Genomic DNA, 20,315 nt, shown 5'->3' on the forward strand with positions numbered 1-20,315 from the left:
TGTGAGCCCCTGCATCAGACAGGGGAAAAGGCTTGAGAACCTGAATAAATTCATGTAAACTCTCTGGGAGAATGGAATACATCAATCAATCTACTGTTCCTAAATGTATACCTGAGGGACTCAGTCTAAACAGAGACAAGTAACCAACCGTGAGGAGGAAGACATGTGCAGTACAGGGGTTTCTATCCTAAGAGGCAAGATGATTCTTAGAGCAGTTCCCTGCATATGAGTATATAATGATATACAGCAACAGTTCAAACGTCTCTGACGGTACAGAAATGAGTTTCAATCCCCAAAACTTACCTTATAGTAGAAATAGCGGCTCACTGCCTCCTGTGACCATGACTCATGGTAGAACTCGGCTCGTCGCTCCTCTTCAGGACTCCCTACTACATCTGTCATTACCTGAGAAGGAGGAGACAGGGAACAACCCAGAGGAAGAGTAAAGATGAGAAAAAGAGGTACTTCCAAATGGCAGATTCAGCAAGATCATGGCAGTGAGGAGATACAGAGAGACAACCAAGTGGCAGATTCAGCAAGATCACTGGCAGTGGGGAGATACAGAGAGAGACAGCCAAGTGGCAGATTCAGCAAGAAAACTGGCAGTGAGATACAGAGACAACCAAGTGGCAGATTCAGCAAGATCACTGGCAGTGGGGAGATACAGAGAGAGACAGCCAAGTGGCAGATTCAGCAAGAAAACTGGCAGTGAGATACAGAGACAACCAAGTGGCAGATTCAGCAAGATCACTGGCAGTGGGGAGATACAGAGAGAGACAGCCAAGTGGCAGATTCAGCAAGATCACTGGCAGTGGGGAGATACAGAGAGACAACCAAGTGGCAGATTCAGCAAGAAAATTGGCAGTGAGGAGATATAGAGAGAGACAACCAAGTGGCAGATTCAGCAAGATCACTGGCAGTGGGGAGATACAGAGAGAGACAGCCAAGTGGCAGATTCAGCAAGATCACTGGCAGTGGGGAGATACAGAGAGAGACAGCCAAGTGGCAGATTCAGCAAGGACACTGGCAGTGGGGAAATACAGAGAGAGACAGCCAAGTGGCAGATTCAGCAAGATCACTGGCAGTGGGGAGATACAGAGAGAGACAGCCAAGTGGCAGATTCAGCAAGATCACTGGCAGTGGGGAGATACAGAGAGAGACAACCAAGTGGCAGATTCAGCAAGATCACTGGCAGGCAGTGGGGAGATACAGAGAGAGACAACCAAGTGGCAGATTCAGCAAGATCACTGGCAGTGGGGAGATAGAGAGAGAGACAGCCAAGTGGCAGATTCAGCAAGATCACTGGCAGTGGGGAGATAGAGAGAGAGACAGCCAAGTGGCAGATTCAGCAAGATCATGGCAGTGGGGAGATACAGAGAGACAACCAAGTGGCAGATTCAGCAAGAAAATTGGCAGTGAGGAGATATAGAGAGAGACAACCAAGTGGCAGATTCAGCAAGATCACTGGCAGTGGGGAGATACAGAGAGAGACAGCCAAGTGGGAGATTCAGCAAGATCACTGGCAGTGGGGAGATACAGAGAGAGACAGCCAAGTGGCAGATTCAGCAAGGACACTGGCAGTGGGGAAATACAGAGAGAGACAGCCAAGTGGCAGATTCAGCAAGATCACTGGCAGTGGGGAGATACAGAGAGAGACAGCCAAGTGGCAGATTCAGCAAGATCACTGGCAGTGGGGAGATACAGAGAGAGACAACCAAGTGGCAGATTCAGCAAGATCACTGGCAGGCAGTGGGGAGATACAGAGAGAGACAACCAAGTGGCAGATTCAGCAAGATCACTGGCAGTGGGGAGATAGAGAGAGAGACAGCCAAGTGGCAGATTCAGCAAGATCACTGGCAGTGGGGAGATAGAGAGAGAGACAGCCAAGTGGCACATTCAGCAAGGACACTGGCAGTGGGGAAATACAGAGAGAGTCAATCAAGTGGCAGATTCAGCAAGATCACTGGCAGTGGGGAGATAGAGAGAGAGACAGCCAAGTGGCAGATTCAGCAAGATCACTGGCAGTGGGGAGATACAGAGAGAGACAGCCAAGTGGCAGATTCAGCAAGGACACTGGCAGTGGGGAAATACAGAGAGAGACAGCCAAGTGGCAGATTCAGCAAGATCACTGGCAGTGGGGAGATACAGAGAGAGACAGCCAAGTGGCAGATTCAGCAAGATCACTGGCAGGCAGTGGGGAGATACAGAGAGAGACAACCAAGTGGCAGATTCAGCAAGATCACTGGCAGGCAGTGGGGAGATACAGAGAGAGACAACCAAGTGGCAGATTCAGCAAGATCACTGGCAGTGGGGAGATACAGAGAGAGACAACCAAGTGGCAGATTCAGCAAGGACACTTGCAGTGGGGAAATACAGAGAGAGTCAATCAAGTGGCAGATTCAGCAAGATCACTGGCAGTGGGGAGACAGAGAGAGAGAGAGACAGCCAAGTGGCAGATTCAGCAAGATCACTGGCAGTGGGGAGATACAGAGAGAGACAACCAAGTGGCAGATTCAGCAAGAAAATTGGCAGTGAGGAGATATAGAGAGAGACAACCAAGTGGCAGATTCAGCAAGATCACTGGCAGTGGGGAAATACAGAGAGAGACAGCCAAGTGGCAGATTCAGCAAGATCACTGGCAGTGGGGAAATACAGAGAGAGTCAATCAAGTGGCAGATTCAGCAAGAAAATTGGCAGTGAGGAGATATAGAGAGAGACAACCAAGTGGCAGATTCAGCAAGATCACTGGCAGTGGGGAGATACAGAGAGAGACAGCCAAGTGGCAGATTCAGCAAGGACACTGGCAGTGGGGAAATACAGAGAGAGTCAATCAAGTGGCAGATTCAGCAAGATCACTGGCAGTGGGGAGATAGAGAGAGAGACAGCCAAGTGGCAGATTCAGCAAGATCACTGGCAGTGGGGAGATACAGACAAAGACAGCCAAGTGGCAGATTCAGCAAGATCACTGGCAGTGGGGAGATACAGAGAGAGTCAATCAAGTGGCAGATACAGCAAGATCACTGGCAGTGGGGAGATAAAGAGAGAGACAGCCAAGTGGCAGATTCAGCAAGATCACTGGCAGTGGGGAGATACAGAGAGAGACAGCCAAGTGGCAGATTCAGCAAGGACATTGGCAGTGGGGAAATACAGAGAGAGACAGCCAAGTGGCAGATTCAGCAAGATCACTGGCAGTGGGGAGATACAGAGAGAGACAACCAAGTGGCAGATTCAGCAAGGACACTGGCAGTGGGGAAATACAGAGAGAGTCAATCAAGTGGCAGATTCAGCAAGATCACTGGCAGTGGGGAGATAGAGAGAGAGACAGCCAAGTGGCAGATTCAGCAAGATCACTGGCAGTGGGGAGATACAGAGAGAGACAGCCAAGTGGCAGATTCAGCAAGGACACTGGCAGTGGGGAGATAAAGAGAGAGACAGCCAAGTGGCAGATTCAGCAAGATCACTGGCAGTGGGGAGATACAGAGAGAGACAGCCAAGTGGCAGATTCAGCAAGATCACTGGCAGTGGGGAGATACAGAGAGAGACAGCCAAGTGGCAGATTCAGCAAGATCACTGGCAGTGGGGAGATACGAGAGAGACAACCAAGTGGCAGATTCAGCAAGATCACTGGCAGTGGGGAGATACGAGAGAGACAACCAAGTGGCAGATTCAGCAAGAAAATTGGCAGTGAGGAGATACAGAGAGAGACAGCCAAGTGGCAGATTCAGCAAGATCACTGGCAGTGGGGAGATACGAGAGAGACAACCAAGTGGCAGATTCAGCAAGGAAACTGGCAGTGGGGAGATACAGAGAGAGACAACCAAGTGGCAGATTCAGCAAGATCACTAGCAGTGGGGAGATACAGAGAGAGACAACCAAGTGGCAGATTCAGCAAGGACACTGGCAGTGGGGAGATACAGAGAGAGACAACCAAGTGGCAGATTCAGCAAGGACACTGGCAGTGGGGAGATACAGAGAGAGACAGCCAAGTGGCAGATTCAGCAAGATCACTGGCAGTGGGGAGATACAGAGAGAGTCAATCTAGTGGCAGATTCAGCAAGATCACTGGCAGTGGGGAGATAAAGAGAGAGACAGCCAAGTGGCAGATTCAGCAAGATCACTGGCAGTGGGGAGATACAGAGAGAGACAGCCAAGTGGCAGATTCAGCAAGATCACTGGCAGTGGGGAGATACAGAGAGAGTCAATCAAGTGGCAGATTCAGCAAGATCACTGGCAGTGGGGAGATAAAGAGAGAGACAGCCAAGTGGCAGATTCAGCAAGATCACTGGCAGTGGGGAGATACAGAGAGAGTCAATAAAGTGGCAGATTCAGCAAGATCACTGGCAGTGGGGAGATAAAGAGAGAGACAGCCAAGTGGCAGATTCAGCAAGATCACTGGCAGTGGGGAGATACAGAGAGAGACAGCCAAGTGGCAGATTCAGCAAGGACACTGGCAGTGGGGAAATACAGAGAGAGTCAATCAAGTGGCAGATTCAGCAAGATCACTGGCAGTGGGGAGATACAGAGAGAGACAGCCAAGTGGCAGATTCAGCAAGATCACTGGCAGTGGGGAGATACAGAGAGAGAAAGCCAAGTGGCAGATTCAGCAAGATCACTGGCAGTGGGGAGATACAGAGAGAGACAGCCAAGTGGCAGATTCAGCAAGATCACTGGCAGTGGGGAGATACAGAGAGAGACAGCCAAGTGGCAGATTCAGCAAGATCACTGGCAGTGGGGAGATACAGAGAGAGACAACCAAGTGGCAGATTCAGCAAGGACACTGGCAGTGGGGAAATACAGAGAGAGTCAATCAAGTGGCAGATTCAGGAAGATCACTGGCAGTGGGGAGATAGAGAGAGAGACAGCCAAGTGGCAGATTCAGCAAGATCACTGGCAGTGGGGAGATAGAGAGAGAGACAGCCAAGTGGCAGATTCAGCAAGATCACTGGCAGGCAGTGGGGAGATACAGAGAGAGACAGCCAAGTGGCAGATTCAGCAAGATCACTGTCAGTGGGGAGATACAGAGAGAGACAACCAAGTGGCAGATTCAGCAAGGACACTGGCAGTGGGGAGATACAGAGAGAGACAACCAAGTGGCAGATTCAGCAAGATCACTGGCAGGCAGTGGGGAGATACAGAGAGAGACAGCCAAGTGGCAGATTCAGCAAGATCACTGGCAGTGGGGAGATACAGAGAGAGACAGCCAAGTGGCAGATTCAGCAAGAAAACTGGCAGTGAGATACAGAGACAACCAAGTGGCAGATTCAGCAAGATCACTGGCAGTGGGGAGATACAGAGAGAGACAGCCAAGTGGCAGATTCAGCAAGAAAACTGGCAGTGAGATACAGAGACAACCAAGTGGCAGATTCAGCAAGATCACTGGCAGTGGGGAGATACAGAGAGAGACAGCCAAGTGGCAGATTCAGCAAGATCACTGGCAGTGGGGAGATACAGAGAGACAACCAAGTGGCAGATTCAGCAAGAAAATTGGCAGTGAGGAGATATAGAGAGAGACAACCAAGTGGCAGATTCAGCAAGATCACTGGCAGTGGGGAGATACAGAGAGAGACAGCCAAGTGGCAGATTCAGCAAGATCACTGGCAGTGGGGAGATACAGAGAGAGACAGCCAAGTGGCAGATTCAGCAAGGACACTGGCAGTGGGGAAATACAGAGAGAGACAGCCAAGTGGCAGATTCAGCAAGATCACTGGCAGTGGGGAGATACAGAGAGAGACAGCCAAGTGGCAGATTCAGCAAGATCACTGGCAGTGGGGAGATACAGAGAGAGACAACCAAGTGGCAGATTCAGCAAGATCACTGGCAGGCAGTGGGGAGATACAGAGAGAGACAACCAAGTGGCAGATTCAGCAAGATCACTGGCAGTGGGGAGATAGAGAGAGAGACAGCCAAGTGGCAGATTCAGCAAGATCACTGGCAGTGGGGAGATAGAGAGAGAGACAGCCAAGTGGCAGATTCAGCAAGATCATGGCAGTGGGGAGATACAGAGAGACAACCAAGTGGCAGATTCAGCAAGAAAATTGGCAGTGAGGAGATATAGAGAGAGACAACCAAGTGGCAGATTCAGCAAGATCACTGGCAGTGGGGAGATACAGAGAGAGACAGCCAAGTGGCAGATTCAGCAAGATCACTGGCAGTGGGGAGATACAGAGAGAGACAGCCAAGTGGCAGATTCAGCAAGGACACTGGCAGTGGGGAAATACAGAGAGAGACAGCCAAGTGGCAGATTCAGCAAGATCACTGGCAGTGGGGAGATACAGAGAGAGACAGCCAAGTGGCAGATTCAGCAAGATCACTGGCAGGCAGTGGGGAGATACAGAGAGAGACAACCAAGTGGCAGATTCAGCAAGATCACTGGCAGTGGGGAGATAGAGAGAGAGACAGCCAAGTGGCAGATTCAGCAAGATCACTGGCAGTGGGGAGATAGAGAGAGAGACAGCCAAGTGGCACATTCAGCAAGGACACTGGCAGTGGGGAAATACAGAGAGAGTCAATCAAGTGGCAGATTCAGCAAGATCACTGGCAGTGGGGAGATAGAGAGAGAGACAGCCAAGTGGCAGATTCAGCAAGATCACTGGCAGTGGGGAGATACAGAGAGAGACAGCCAAGTGGCAGATTCAGCAAGGACACTGGCAGTGGGGAAATACAGAGAGAGACAGCCAAGTGGCAGATTCAGCAAGATCACTGGCAGTGGGGAGATACAGAGAGAGACAGCCAAGTGGCAGATTCAGCAAGATCACTGGCAGGCAGTGGGGAGATACAGAGAGAGACAACCAAGTGGCAGATTCAGCAAGATCACTGGCAGGCAGTGGGGAGATACAGAGAGAGACAACCAAGTGGCAGATTCAGCAAGATCACTGGCAGTGGGGAGATACAGAGAGAGACAACCAAGTGGCAGATTCAGCAAGGACACTTGCAGTGGGGAAATACAGAGAGAGTCAATCAAGTGGCAGATTCAGCAAGATCACTGGCAGTGGGGAGACAGAGAGAGAGAGAGACAGCCAAGTGGCAGATTCAGCAAGATCACTGGCAGTGGGGAGATACAGAGAGAGACAACCAAGTGGCAGATTCAGCAAGAAAATTGGCAGTGAGGAGATATAGAGAGAGACAACCAAGTGGCAGATTCAGCAAGATCACTGGCAGTGGGGAAATACAGAGAGAGACAGCCAAGTGGCAGATTCAGCAAGATCACTGGCAGTGGGGAAATACAGAGAGAGTCAATCAAGTGGCAGATTCAGCAAGAAAATTGGCAGTGAGGAGATATAGAGAGAGACAACCAAGTGGCAGATTCAGCAAGATCACTGGCAGTGGGGAGATACAGAGAGAGACAGCCAAGTGGCAGATTCAGCAAGGACACTGGCAGTGGGGAAATACAGAGAGAGTCAATCAAGTGGCAGATTCAGCAAGATCACTGGCAGTGGGGAGATAGAGAGAGAGACAGCCAAGTGGCAGATTCAGCAAGATCACTGGCAGTGGGGAGATACAGACAAAGACAGCCAAGTGGCAGATTCAGCAAGATCACTGGCAGTGGGGAGATACAGAGAGAGTCAATCAAGTGGCAGATACAGCAAGATCACTGGCAGTGGGGAGATAAAGAGAGAGACAGCCAAGTGGCAGATTCAGCAAGATCACTGGCAGTGGGGAGATACAGAGAGAGACAGCCAAGTGGCAGATTCAGCAAGGACATTGGCAGTGGGGAAATACAGAGAGAGACAGCCAAGTGGCAGATTCAGCAAGATCACTGGCAGTGGGGAGATACAGAGAGAGACAACCAAGTGGCAGATTCAGCAAGGACACTGGCAGTGGGGAAATACAGAGAGAGTCAATCAAGTGGCAGATTCAGCAAGATCACTGGCAGTGGGGAGATAGAGAGAGAGACAGCCAAGTGGCAGATTCAGCAAGATCACTGGCAGTGGGGAGATACAGAGAGAGACAGCCAAGTGGCAGATTCAGCAAGGACACTGGCAGTGGGGAGATAAAGAGAGAGACAGCCAAGTGGCAGATTCAGCAAGATCACTGGCAGTGGGGAGATACAGAGAGAGACAGCCAAGTGGCAGATTCAGCAAGATCACTGGCAGTGGGGAGATACAGAGAGAGACAGCCAAGTGGCAGATTCAGCAAGATCACTGGCAGTGGGGAGATACGAGAGAGACAACCAAGTGGCAGATTCAGCAAGATCACTGGCAGTGGGGAGATACGAGAGAGACAACCAAGTGGCAGATTCAGCAAGAAAATTGGCAGTGAGGAGATACAGAGAGAGACAGCCAAGTGGCAGATTCAGCAAGATCACTGGCAGTGGGGAGATACGAGAGAGACAACCAAGTGGCAGATTCAGCAAGGAAACTGGCAGTGGGGAGATACAGAGAGAGACAACCAAGTGGCAGATTCAGCAAGATCACTAGCAGTGGGGAGATACAGAGAGAGACAACCAAGTGGCAGATTCAGCAAGGACACTGGCAGTGGGGAGATACAGAGAGAGACAACCAAGTGGCAGATTCAGCAAGGACACTGGCAGTGGGGAGATACAGAGAGAGACAGCCAAGTGGCAGATTCAGCAAGATCACTGGCAGTGGGGAGATACAGAGAGAGTCAATCTAGTGGCAGATTCAGCAAGATCACTGGCAGTGGGGAGATAAAGAGAGAGACAGCCAAGTGGCAGATTCAGCAAGATCACTGGCAGTGGGGAGATACAGAGAGAGACAGCCAAGTGGCAGATTCAGCAAGATCACTGGCAGTGGGGAGATACAGAGAGAGTCAATCAAGTGGCAGATTCAGCAAGATCACTGGCAGTGGGGAGATAAAGAGAGAGACAGCCAAGTGGCAGATTCAGCAAGATCACTGGCAGTGGGGAGATACAGAGAGAGTCAATAAAGTGGCAGATTCAGCAAGATCACTGGCAGTGGGGAGATAAAGAGAGAGACAGCCAAGTGGCAGATTCAGCAAGATCACTGGCAGTGGGGAGATACAGAGAGAGACAGCCAAGTGGCAGATTCAGCAAGGACACTGGCAGTGGGGAAATACAGAGAGAGTCAATCAAGTGGCAGATTCAGCAAGATCACTGGCAGTGGGGAGATACAGAGAGAGACAGCCAAGTGGCAGATTCAGCAAGATCACTGGCAGTGGGGAGATACAGAGAGAGAAAGCCAAGTGGCAGATTCAGCAAGATCACTGGCAGTGGGGAGATACAGAGAGAGACAGCCAAGTGGCAGATTCAGCAAGATCACTGGCAGTGGGGAGATACAGAGAGAGACAGCCAAGTGGCAGATTCAGCAAGATCACTGGCAGTGGGGAGATACAGAGAGAGACAACCAAGTGGCAGATTCAGCAAGGACACTGGCAGTGGGGAAATACAGAGAGAGTCAATCAAGTGGCAGATTCAGGAAGATCACTGGCAGTGGGGAGATAGAGAGAGAGACAGCCAAGTGGCAGATTCAGCAAGATCACTGGCAGTGGGGAGATAGAGAGAGAGACAGCCAAGTGGCAGATTCAGCAAGATCACTGGCAGGCAGTGGGGAGATACAGAGAGAGACAGCCAAGTGGCAGATTCAGCAAGATCACTGGCAGGCAGTGGGGAGATACAGAGAGAGACAGCCAAGTGGCAGATTCAGCAAGATCACTGTCAGTGGGGAGATACAGAGAGAGACAACCAAGTGGCAGATTCAGCAAGGACACTGGCAGTGGGGAGATACAGAGAGAGACAACCAAGTGGCAGATTCAGCAAGATCACTGGCAGGCAGTGGGGAGATACAGAGAGAGACAGCCAAGTGGCAGATTCAGCAAGATCACTGGCAGTGGGGAGATACAGAGAGAGACAACCAAGTGGCAGATTCAGCAAGATCACTGGCAGGCAGTGGGGAGATACAGAGAGAGATAACCAAGTGGCAGATTCAGCAAGATCACTGGCAGTGGGGAGATACGAGAGAGACAACCAAGTGGCAGATTCAGCAAGATCACTGGCAGGCAGTGGGGAGATACAGAGAGAGACAACCAAGTGGCAGATTCAGCAAGAAAATTGGCAGTGAGGAGATATAGAGAGAGACAACCAAGTGGCAGATTCAGCAAGAAAATTGGCAGTGAGGAGATATAGAGAGAGACAACCAAGTGGCAGATTCAGCAAGATCACTGGCAGGCAGTGGGGAGATACAGAGAGAGACAGCCAAGTGGCAGATTCAGCAAGATCACTGGCAGTGGGGAGATACAGAGAGAGACAGCCAAGTGGCAGATTCAGCAAGATCACTGGCAGTGGGGAGATACAGAGAGAGACAACCAAGTGGCAGATTCAGCAAGGACACTGGCAGTGGGGAAATACAGAGAGAGTCAATCAAGTGGCAGATTCAGGAAGATCACTGGCAGTGGGGAGATAGAGAGAGAGACAGCCAAGTGGCAGATTCAGCAAGATCACTGGCAGTGGGGAGATAGAGAGAGAGACAGCCAAGTGGCAGATTCAGCAAGATCACTGGCAGGCAGTGGGGAGATACAGAGAGAGACAGCCAAGTGGCAGATTCAGCAAGATCACTGGCAGGCAGTGGGGAGATACAGAGAGAGACAGCCAAGTGGCAGATTCAGCAAGATCACTGTCAGTGGGGAGATACAGAGAGAGACAACCAAGTGGCAGATTCAGCAAGGACACTGGCAGTGGGGAGATACAGAGAGAGACAACCAAGTGGCAGATTCAGCAAGATCACTGGCAGGCAGTGGGGAGATACAGAGAGAGACAGCCAAGTGGCAGATTCAGCAAGATCACTGGCAGTGGGGAGATACAGAGAGAGACAACCAAGTGGCAGATTCAGCAAGATCACTGGCAGGCAGTGGGGAGATACAGAGAGAGATAACCAAGTGGCAGATTCAGCAAGATCACTGGCAGTGGGGAGATACGAGAGAGACAACCAAGTGGCAGATTCAGCAAGATCACTGGCAGGCAGTGGGGAGATACAGAGAGAGACAACCAAGTGGCAGATTCAGCAAGAAAATTGGCAGTGAGGAGATATAGAGAGAGACAACCAAGTGGCAGATTCAGCAAGAAAATTGGCAGTGAGGAGATATAGAGAGAGACAACCAAGTGGCAGATTCAGCAAGATCACTGGCAGGCAGTGGGGAGATACAGAGAGAGATAACCAAGTGGCAGATTCAGCAAGATCACTGGCAGTGGGGAGATACGAGAGAGACAACCAAGTGGCAGATTCAGCAAGAAAATTGGCAGTGAGGAGATACGAGAGAGACAACCAAGTGGCAGATTCAGCAAGAAAATTGGCAGTGAGGAGATATAGAGAGAGACAACCAAGTGGCAGATTCAGCAAGATCACTGGCAGTGGGGAGATACAGAGAGAGACAGCCAAGTGGCAGATTCAGCAAGATCACTGGCAGTGGGGAGATACAGAGAGAGACAGCCAAGTGGCAGATTCAGCAAGATCACTGGCAGTGGGGAGATACAGAGAGAGACAGCCAAGTGGCAGATTCAGCAAGATCACTGGCAGTGGGGAGATACAGAGAGAGACAGCCAAGTGGCAGATTCAGCAAGATCACTGGCAGTGGGGAGATACAGAGAGAGACAGCCAAGTGGCAGATTCAGCAAGATCACTGGCAGTGGGGAGATACAGAGAGAGACAACCAAGTGGCAGATTCAGCAAGGACACTGGCAGTGGGGAAATACAGAGAGAGTCAATCAAGTGGCAGATTCAGGAAGATCACTGGCAGTGGGGAGATAGAGAGAGAGACAGCCAAGTGGCAGATTCAGCAAGATCACTGGCAGGCAGTGGGGAGATACAGAGAGAGACAGCCAAGTGGCAGATTCAGCAAGATCACTGGCAGGCAGTGGGGAGATACAGAGAGAGACAGCCAAGTGGCAGATTCAGCAAGATCACTGGCAGGCAGTGGGGAGATACAGAGAGAGACAGCCAAGTGGCAGATTCAGCAAGATCACTGTCAGTGGGGAGATACAGAGAGAGACAACCAAGTGGCAGATTCAGCAAGGACACTGGCAGTGGGGAGATACAGAGAGAGACAACCAAGTGGCAGATTCAGCAAGATCACTGGCAGGCAGTGGGGAGATACAGAGAGAGACAGCCAAGTGGCAGATTCAGCAAGATCACTGGCAGTGGGGAGATACAGAGAGAGACAACCAAGTGGCAGATTCAGCAAGATCACTGGCAGGCAGTGGGGAGATACAGAGAGAGATAACCAAGTGGCAGATTCAGCAAGATCACTGGCAGTGGGGAGATACGAGAGAGACAACCAAGTGGCAGATTCAGCAAGATCACTGGCAGGCAGTGGGGAGATACAGAGAGAGACAACCAAGTGGCAGATTCAGCAAGAAAATTGGCAGTGAGGAGATATAGAGAGAGACAACCAAGTGGCAGATTCAGCAAGATCACTGGCAGGCAGTGGGGAGATACAGAGAGAGATAACCAAGTGGCAGATTCAGCAAGATCACTGGCAGTGGGGAGATATGAGAGAGACAACCAAGTGGCAGATTCAGCAAGAAAATTGGCAGTGAGGAGATACGAGAGAGACAACCAAGTGGCAGATTCAGCAAGAAAATTGGCAGTGAGGAGATATAGAGAGAGACAACCAAGTGGCAGATTCAGCAAGAAAACTGGCAGTGGGGAGATACGAGAAAGACAACCAAGGGGCAGATTCAGCAAGAACGGTGCCATATAACTGGGGTTCTCTCTCTGAGATTTAGGATCTTATACTGTATCTATCCGTGGTCACATCTCTTGCAATATCCCTTTGATTTCAGATCTGATGGCATAACTAGTCCTCGACAAATCTTGTTCCCTTTCCCCTTGGCTCTCACCTTAAGATCTCGGCTTTGCGATCGCAACCAGTCCTGGATGTAACCCTTTGGGTCTCGGGAAAAGCTGAGCATGAAATCTCGCTGAATTTTCAATTGATTGATGGATTCGATTGTTTCATGGATCTAAAAATAGAAAATTTTCATGATAAAAATTAGAAACCCTTCCCCTCACTCATTCAACTCATACAAATATAGAAACATGATGGCAGATAAAGGCCAAATGACCCATCCACAGGAACCATTATCTCTTCCTCTCTCTAAGAGATCCCATGTGCCTATCCCAGGCCCTCTTGAATTCAAACACAGCCTCTGTCTCCACCACATCTTCCGGGAGACTGTTTCCACACATCTACCACCCTTTCAGTAAAAAAGTATTTCCTCAGATTACGCCGGAGCCTATCACCTCTTAACTTCATCCTGTGCCCTCTCATTCCAGAACTTTCTTTCAAATGAAAGAGACTCACCTCATGCGCATTTACACCACGTAGGTATTTAAACGTCTCTATCATATCTCCCCTCTCCCACCTTTCCTCCAAAGTATACAGATTGAGATCTTTAAGTCTGTTCCCATATGCCTTATGACGAAGACCACACTCCATTTTAGCTTTTATTGAGATATTTATATACCACCTATCAAGGTTATCTAGGTGGTTTACAATCAGGCATTTTCTCTATCTGTCCCGTTGGGCTCACAATCTATCTGGACTGACTCCATCCTTTTTTATATCTTTTCGAAGGAGCGGCCTCCAGAACTGTACACAATATTCTAAATGAGGGGAGCATGGCTTAGCGCGCACACAAAATGGAAGTGTGATCGCGACGCTCCTCCGACCTGGGCAACGGTTATTTACTCAAAAATAAGATACCTTACTTTTTTCTGCTTCTAAGAGGTATAGTGCAGTGTAGGAACATAGCAAGTACACGACAGGCTAAAAACGAAACCGGAGGGGTTGCTAAGCGCCAAAAGCAGGATCAAGTTACCCCCTCTAAGGTTCCTCTTCCTGGAGACGCAACGGAAGAACTCAGCAAAGCAGAAGTTATGGGGGAGTTGAGATATATTAAACAACTGTGGCTGATGTAAAAGAAGAAATTATGAATATTCATCGCCAATTGGAAATAGCAAACACAAGAACAACTGAATTGGAAAAAAAAACGGAAGCTTTAGAATGTGCAGAGAAGAGGTGTAAAAATGATATTTTGAAGATCACACATCAGCTTGAGGATTATGAGAATTGCGGAAGGAGAAAGAATGTGAAACTTTTTGGTTTAGCTGAAAATTTAGAATGGGGTAATGCAATTCAATATTTAGAGAATATGTTGCCCAGACTGTTACAGTTGAATTTCAATCACCCCATTGAAATAGAGCGTGCTCACCGAATACCTGCAAGGAGGGCTGATAATTAAATTATTAAGTTATCAACAGGCGGTTGATATTTTAAAGGTGGCAAAAAGTGACAAGAACTTGAAGTATAAAGGGTCAAAAATTTGGTTTTTACCAGATTTTGCCCAAAACACAGCAAACATAAGAAAACAATTCCTGGAAATGAGACCTAAACTAAAAGAAAAAGGATACAAGTATGGTCTTTATTATCCAGCTAAAATGAGAATTTCTAGTGGAGATAAGTCTCTATTTTTTAGTGAGCCGGATAAATTAAAAGACTTCCTCTCAAAAGCAGAACCCATGTCCTTTTAGGACACTATGGTCATATTAATACTATATGATTAGATTCCTATTTGTTTTGTCTTTAAAGAAAATTCCAAAAATGACTGAGTGATATGGATATAGTCATGAGAAGAAGGATATATTACCAAGGTGACTAATTATATGTGCAGTTATGGATGAGATGGAAATCTTAATAAAAAAGATTCAAATTTATATATGGAAGAACAGTTTTAAAGTCTGGCCACAGAAAATGGGACAGAGATGATAGGAGGTGAAGAGGTGCAAAACTGAGGAGACAATAAATAAATATCCTTTATTGGATGATATAGGAGAAGGAGTTTGCATAATAAAATGGAAATTGCAAGAAGAAATCAACAAGATAAGACTGATTATAGTTCTGTATTTGAATAAGAACATGTAAGGGCTATAATGTACAGTGTAATATGGCCTATATTCAGCTACAGAGATCTGAAAAAGAAATACAATTGGAAATTTTATTTTGGTGGGAGTATCTGATTAGCCTTTCTGCGTAAGAAAGGATGGACAATGACTTTAAGAAATAGAAAAGGCTCCTGTTTCAAATTTGCATGACTTATAGATCTTAGAAGAAAGTGCAAATAAAGATGGAAAACACACCGGAAGTTTATAGAAAATTATTGGAATCGTATGGCAGTCTGGCAGACAGATTTGTAGTTCAAATCATTGAAACTACACTGTAAAAGAAGAACTGTACTTTATCCCAGGACAAGCAGGCATGATATTCTCACATGTGGGTGACGTCATCTACGGAGCCCCGATGCGGAAGCATTTTCATTTTTTTTTTATTTTATAATCTTTATTCATTTTCTTTTGTTACAACAAGTGTTTCATATAAACTTATTAGAAACTTAAATATACACACTTGATAAACACACCTATCATCATCCAGTTTAACATTTTTTAGAAAATTAATTTTATACAAAATTTTTAATATTATGCAGTAAATCTAAATCTATATAATTTCTCTTGAACGCAATAATCCCCCCTCCCTCCCTCCCTTTCAATCAATAATATTTAAAAACAACTTTATTGTAAATTCATTCAACATTGACATAGTGTGTAAAAATCAAAAACAAAATCCCTCCCCATTCCCCTCCAATCAATTTTTTTTTTTTTTTTTTTTTCATGGGAAAAGTTAATCATTCATTACAAAAATCTGTTAATGGTCTCCATATCTTTTGAAATTTATTAATATATCCTTTTTGTATTGCTATGGTAAGCTCCATTTTATATATATGACAAACAGAATTCCACCAGAAAGTGTAATTTAATCTGTCATGTCTTTTCCAATTAAATGTGATTTGTTGTATTGCTATTCCAGTTAAAATAAACAAAAGTTTATTATTATTTGATGTTATTTGACTTTTTGTTCTCATTGTTGTTCCAAATAATATAGTATCATATGTCAAGGCTACTGGGTTTTCCAACATCCTATTTATTTGAGGCCAAATTGATTTCCAGAATGTTAATATGAATGGACAAAAGAATAAAAGATGGTCTAATGTCCCAATTTCAACATGACAGTGCCAGCATCTATTAGATTTAGAGCTATCAATTCTATGTAAACGTGTAGGGGTCCATAAAGCTCTATGTAAAAGAAAAAACCAAGTTTGTCTCATAGATGCTGACACCGTACATTTTAACCTCCAAGACCAAATTCGTGGCCATTGAGATGCACTAATTTGGTGCTTTATCTCAATGCTCCAAATGTCTCTAAGACCATTTTTTGGTTTTTTATTTATATATCCGGATATTAATTTATACCACTGTGCAGCTTCATGTCCTATTGAATTTATCTGGAAACACAAGAATTCCAAGCTGTGATAATTAGTAAGATTTTTCCATTCAGGGAACCCTACCTGAATGGATTGCTTCAATTGCAACCATCTAAAATATTGTGTTTTATTAAGATCAAATTTATGTTGCAATTGTGAAAATTCCAGCATTTTACCATTTTTTATTATGTCGTCTAGAATACGAATACCTGCTATCATCCAGTTTTTCCAGATTATTTTGAAACCGCCTATTTTGATCTTGGGGTTTAACCAAATCGTTTGAGTTGTTGATTTACTAATTGGAATAGGAGTTAGATTACTTATATATCTTAAAGTTTTCCATGTATCCATGAATATTTTATGTTCTTTGTATAGCCTTGGCATCTTGATACTAACTACATGACTAAGACGTAATGGAAACATAAGTCTCCATTCTAGCCAATACCAATCTGGAATATTTACAGTGGGCTCTGGGAGGATCCAATACATACCTTGACGTAAAATATAGGCTTGATGATACCTATAAAAGTTGGGAAAATTTACCCCTCCCTCCGCAATTGGTCTTTGCAATGACACTAATGCAATTCTGGGGTTTTTTCCAAGCCAAATAAATTTTGTTAATATCTTATTTAATTTTTTATAAAAAGAATTTTGGAAGAAAACTGGTATCATTCCCATTTGGTAACAGACTATAGGTAATATCATCATTTTAACAGTTTGTATTCTTCCCCACCAAGATAAGTGTAAAGGGTTCCATTGCTCACACATCTCTGTCACTTTTTGTAATAAATTTTTTTCATTAATTTTCATTGTATCTTCTAAATTTTTTGTAATCCAAATTCCAAGATATTTAATAGCATCTTCCTTCCAAACAAAAGAGAATGAATTAAATAAACTTTTTGTACAATGTATATTTAATGGAAGTATTTCTGATTTATTCCAGTTTATTTTATATCCTGAAAATTTTCCGAATTTTTCTATTAGTTCAAGTAAATATGGAATGGTAGATTCTGGATTCCTCAAATATAATAGTAAATCATCAGCATAAGCTGATATTTTGTATTCTTTATCTGAATGAGTTATACCTTGTATCTCCTTTACTTGTTGGATTGCTAATATTAAGGGTTCTAAAACTATATCAAACAGTAAAGGAGACAAAGGACAACCTTGTCTGACTCCTCTTTGTAGATTAAATTTTTCTGAAAATGTATTATTAATGTATAATCTAGCAGAAGGGGAGCTATATAATGTTTGTATCATTTGTGTGAATCCAGGACCTATACCAAACCATTCCATTGCTTGATACATAAATGTCCATTCTATTCTATCAAAAGCCTTTTCTGCATCTAAAGAAACAGCAAAAGTGGGCTCATTCATTTTCTTTGTTAAGTATAACATATGGAATGCTAATCTAGTGTTATGAGATGAATGTCTTTGAGCAACAAATCCTGTTTGAGACATACTTATAATATGTGGGAGAGCTTTAGCCAATCTTAACGCAAGGATTTTTGCTAATAATTTTCCATCTACATTTATTAAAGAAATTGGTCTATAGTTCGATACCAAAGTGGGATCTTTATTTGGCTTTGGCAAAACTATTGTTAGTGATTCTGCCATAGTGCCATTTGTACAACCTTTATTAAGTTGATATTGAAAAAGATTTAATAAATAGGGTAATAAAGAGTTTTGAAATGTTTTATAAAATTCCACTGTATAACCATCACCACCTGGAGCGGATCCAACTCTAAGGGATTTCAAAGCTGTTTCTAATTCTTTTATTGATATTGGTTCTTCCATACTTCGTTTTATATGTTCAGGAACTTTTGGACCCTCTAATAGTTTCAAGAATTCTAAACCTTCCTTTTCTTTATTTAAATAAGTCTCGGAAGAATAAAGAGATTTATAGAATTTTAGAAATTGTTTTAAGATTGGTTCAATTTGTGTAAGTGTTTCACCATTTTCATCTTTTATAGCAATTATTTTTGTTTTCTTTTTTTTCACTTTTAGATAATTTGCCAGTATTCTTCCCGACTTATTTGAGTTTCCATAATACAACGCCTGCTGAGAAAATAAATCTTTCCTTATCATTTTTGATGATATTTCATTGTATTTACCTTTGAGTTTTAACAATTCTTGTTGTGTAGAATATTCCCATTTTCCTATTAATTTTAATTCTAAATTTTTAATTTCTTTTTCTAAATTAGAGTATTGTTTTCTATTTTGTTTATTAAGATAAGCCGAATAAGAAATAATTTGTCCTCTTATTGATGCTTTAAATGCATCCCATAATATTTCTCTAGAGATCTCATCTTTATCATTTATTTGAAAAAAATCTTTCATTTTTATTTGAAAATTTTCACAGAATATTGGATCAGCAAGCAATGTATTATCAAACTTCCATATTGTTCTATTTGTATTTTGATCTGTGATTTTAATTTCAATCCATACCCCACCATGATCTGATAAAATAATTGGATCAATGGCAGCTTTTGTTACTTGATGTGCTAGGTGTTTTGATATAAATATATAATCTATTCTTGAAAAGGAATTGTGAACATGAGAACAGAATGAAAATTCCCGTCCATTAAAATGAAGTATTCGCCAAATATCTATTAAATCACAAGTTTGTATTAAATTATCTAATCCCATTGATTTCATATATCTACTTGGGTTTTTGTCCAATAGAGGATCCATAACAGCATTAAAATCCCCAGCTACTATTATATTTGAAGTAGCCAGTGGTAATATCAGTTGTTGAAGAGTTTTAAAAAATTCATTTTGGTTCGAATTAGGGGCGTATATATTAAACAACGTCATGGTAGTATTTCCCATATTCATTTCCACAATTATCCATCTTCCATTAATATCTGTTGCCTTTAATTTGAATGTAGCATTACATTTTTTATTTACCAGAATAGCAACTCCTGCTTTTTTCTTTGTAGCTGGTGAGAAAAAACAATGTTTGACCCAACCTCCTTGTAGTTTACTAGATTCAATATTTGAGAGGTGGGTCTCTTGTATAAAGCATAAATCCGCATCTTGCCTTTTTAAAAATAATAGTGCTTTTTTCTTTTTTATCATATGATTTAGACCATTAACGTTTAAGGATATTATTTTAAGATCCATTTATGCATTTTTGATATATTTTCCTTAAAATTATATGATTTGTTTTCCTTAATTTTTTTTTCCCAGTATTTAAAATATTTTAGAATATCCCCTTTTTCTTCTTTACCCCATTCTCCATTATATTTCCCCCTTCCCTTCCCTCCCTTCCCTCCCCATTTTAATATGACCACTTGGATACGCATATTGAGGTTAGGTGTATATAACTCCTACAAGCTATTACAATATATAACTATATTTACTACCATTATTATTTATTTTATCTTTTTTTTAATTATATTTCTCCCTTTAGAGATGTTTTAATTTATTTTATTCTATTATAAATTCCCAATGTATAATTTATTTATTTTATTTTTTTTTTAAGTTTATTATTATGTTTTGGTTTGTATTGTATAATAAAGTAAATGTTTTCTAACAGTAAATTCTAAGTGGTGTCAAGAAATGTTTTCATTTTTAAATATTAAGTATGAATTACATTCTTTCCCTATTCTTTAAGGAAATTATTACATATGACAACAATGTAAATCACAAGTTCAGTTAGATATAAATTAATTCAAAATGATGAATAATTGTATTTAAAATATTATAACTTATATTTTTAAGGCTTAGGTATATGTTTGAAGGCAGTCACAAAGGATGAGTAGACATCTCCTCAGTCCAACCTTCAGGAGATTAACTTTAATCTTTTCCCTTCAAAATAGTTATTAGTTGCACTTTTAGAATATCAAATCAAAGAGTAGGAAACTATCACATCCAGAAGAGCACTCCCTCTCTTTACAAAACCGTCGCGCGGCCTTCAGTGCAAGCCGTGGCCATAACATCTCTGAGTGTCTGTCACTGTCATGGCCGTCGCCAAAAAAAATCGCGTCCCGGTCCTGCAAAAAGGCTCAACAAACAAATATCA

The 20,315-nt window shown here is 43.9% G+C and overlaps 1 protein-coding gene across 4 annotated transcripts in view; it reads right to left on the reverse strand.

The window, feature by feature from the left end:
• Positions 1-20,315, reverse strand: part of SMARCD3 (SWI/SNF related, matrix associated, actin dependent regulator of chromatin, subfamily d, member 3) — a 212,371-nt gene that overhangs the window by 19,192 nt on the left and 172,864 nt on the right. For all 4 annotated transcript variants that reach the window (XM_033932758.1, XM_033932759.1, XM_033932755.1 and 1 more), the window contains 2 exons: positions 12,812-12,934; positions 304-405 (listed from right to left, as the gene is read on the reverse strand). In XM_033932758.1, coding sequence (XP_033788649.1) covers positions 304-405; positions 12,812-12,934 — 225 coding nt within the window. The remainder of the gene's footprint in view (positions 1-303; positions 406-12,811; positions 12,935-20,315) is intronic.

This window comes from Geotrypetes seraphini, chromosome 2 (genome assembly GCF_902459505.1).
Source record: "Geotrypetes seraphini chromosome 2, aGeoSer1.1, whole genome shotgun sequence".
NCBI lineage: Eukaryota > Metazoa > Chordata > Amphibia > Gymnophiona > Dermophiidae > Geotrypetes > Geotrypetes seraphini.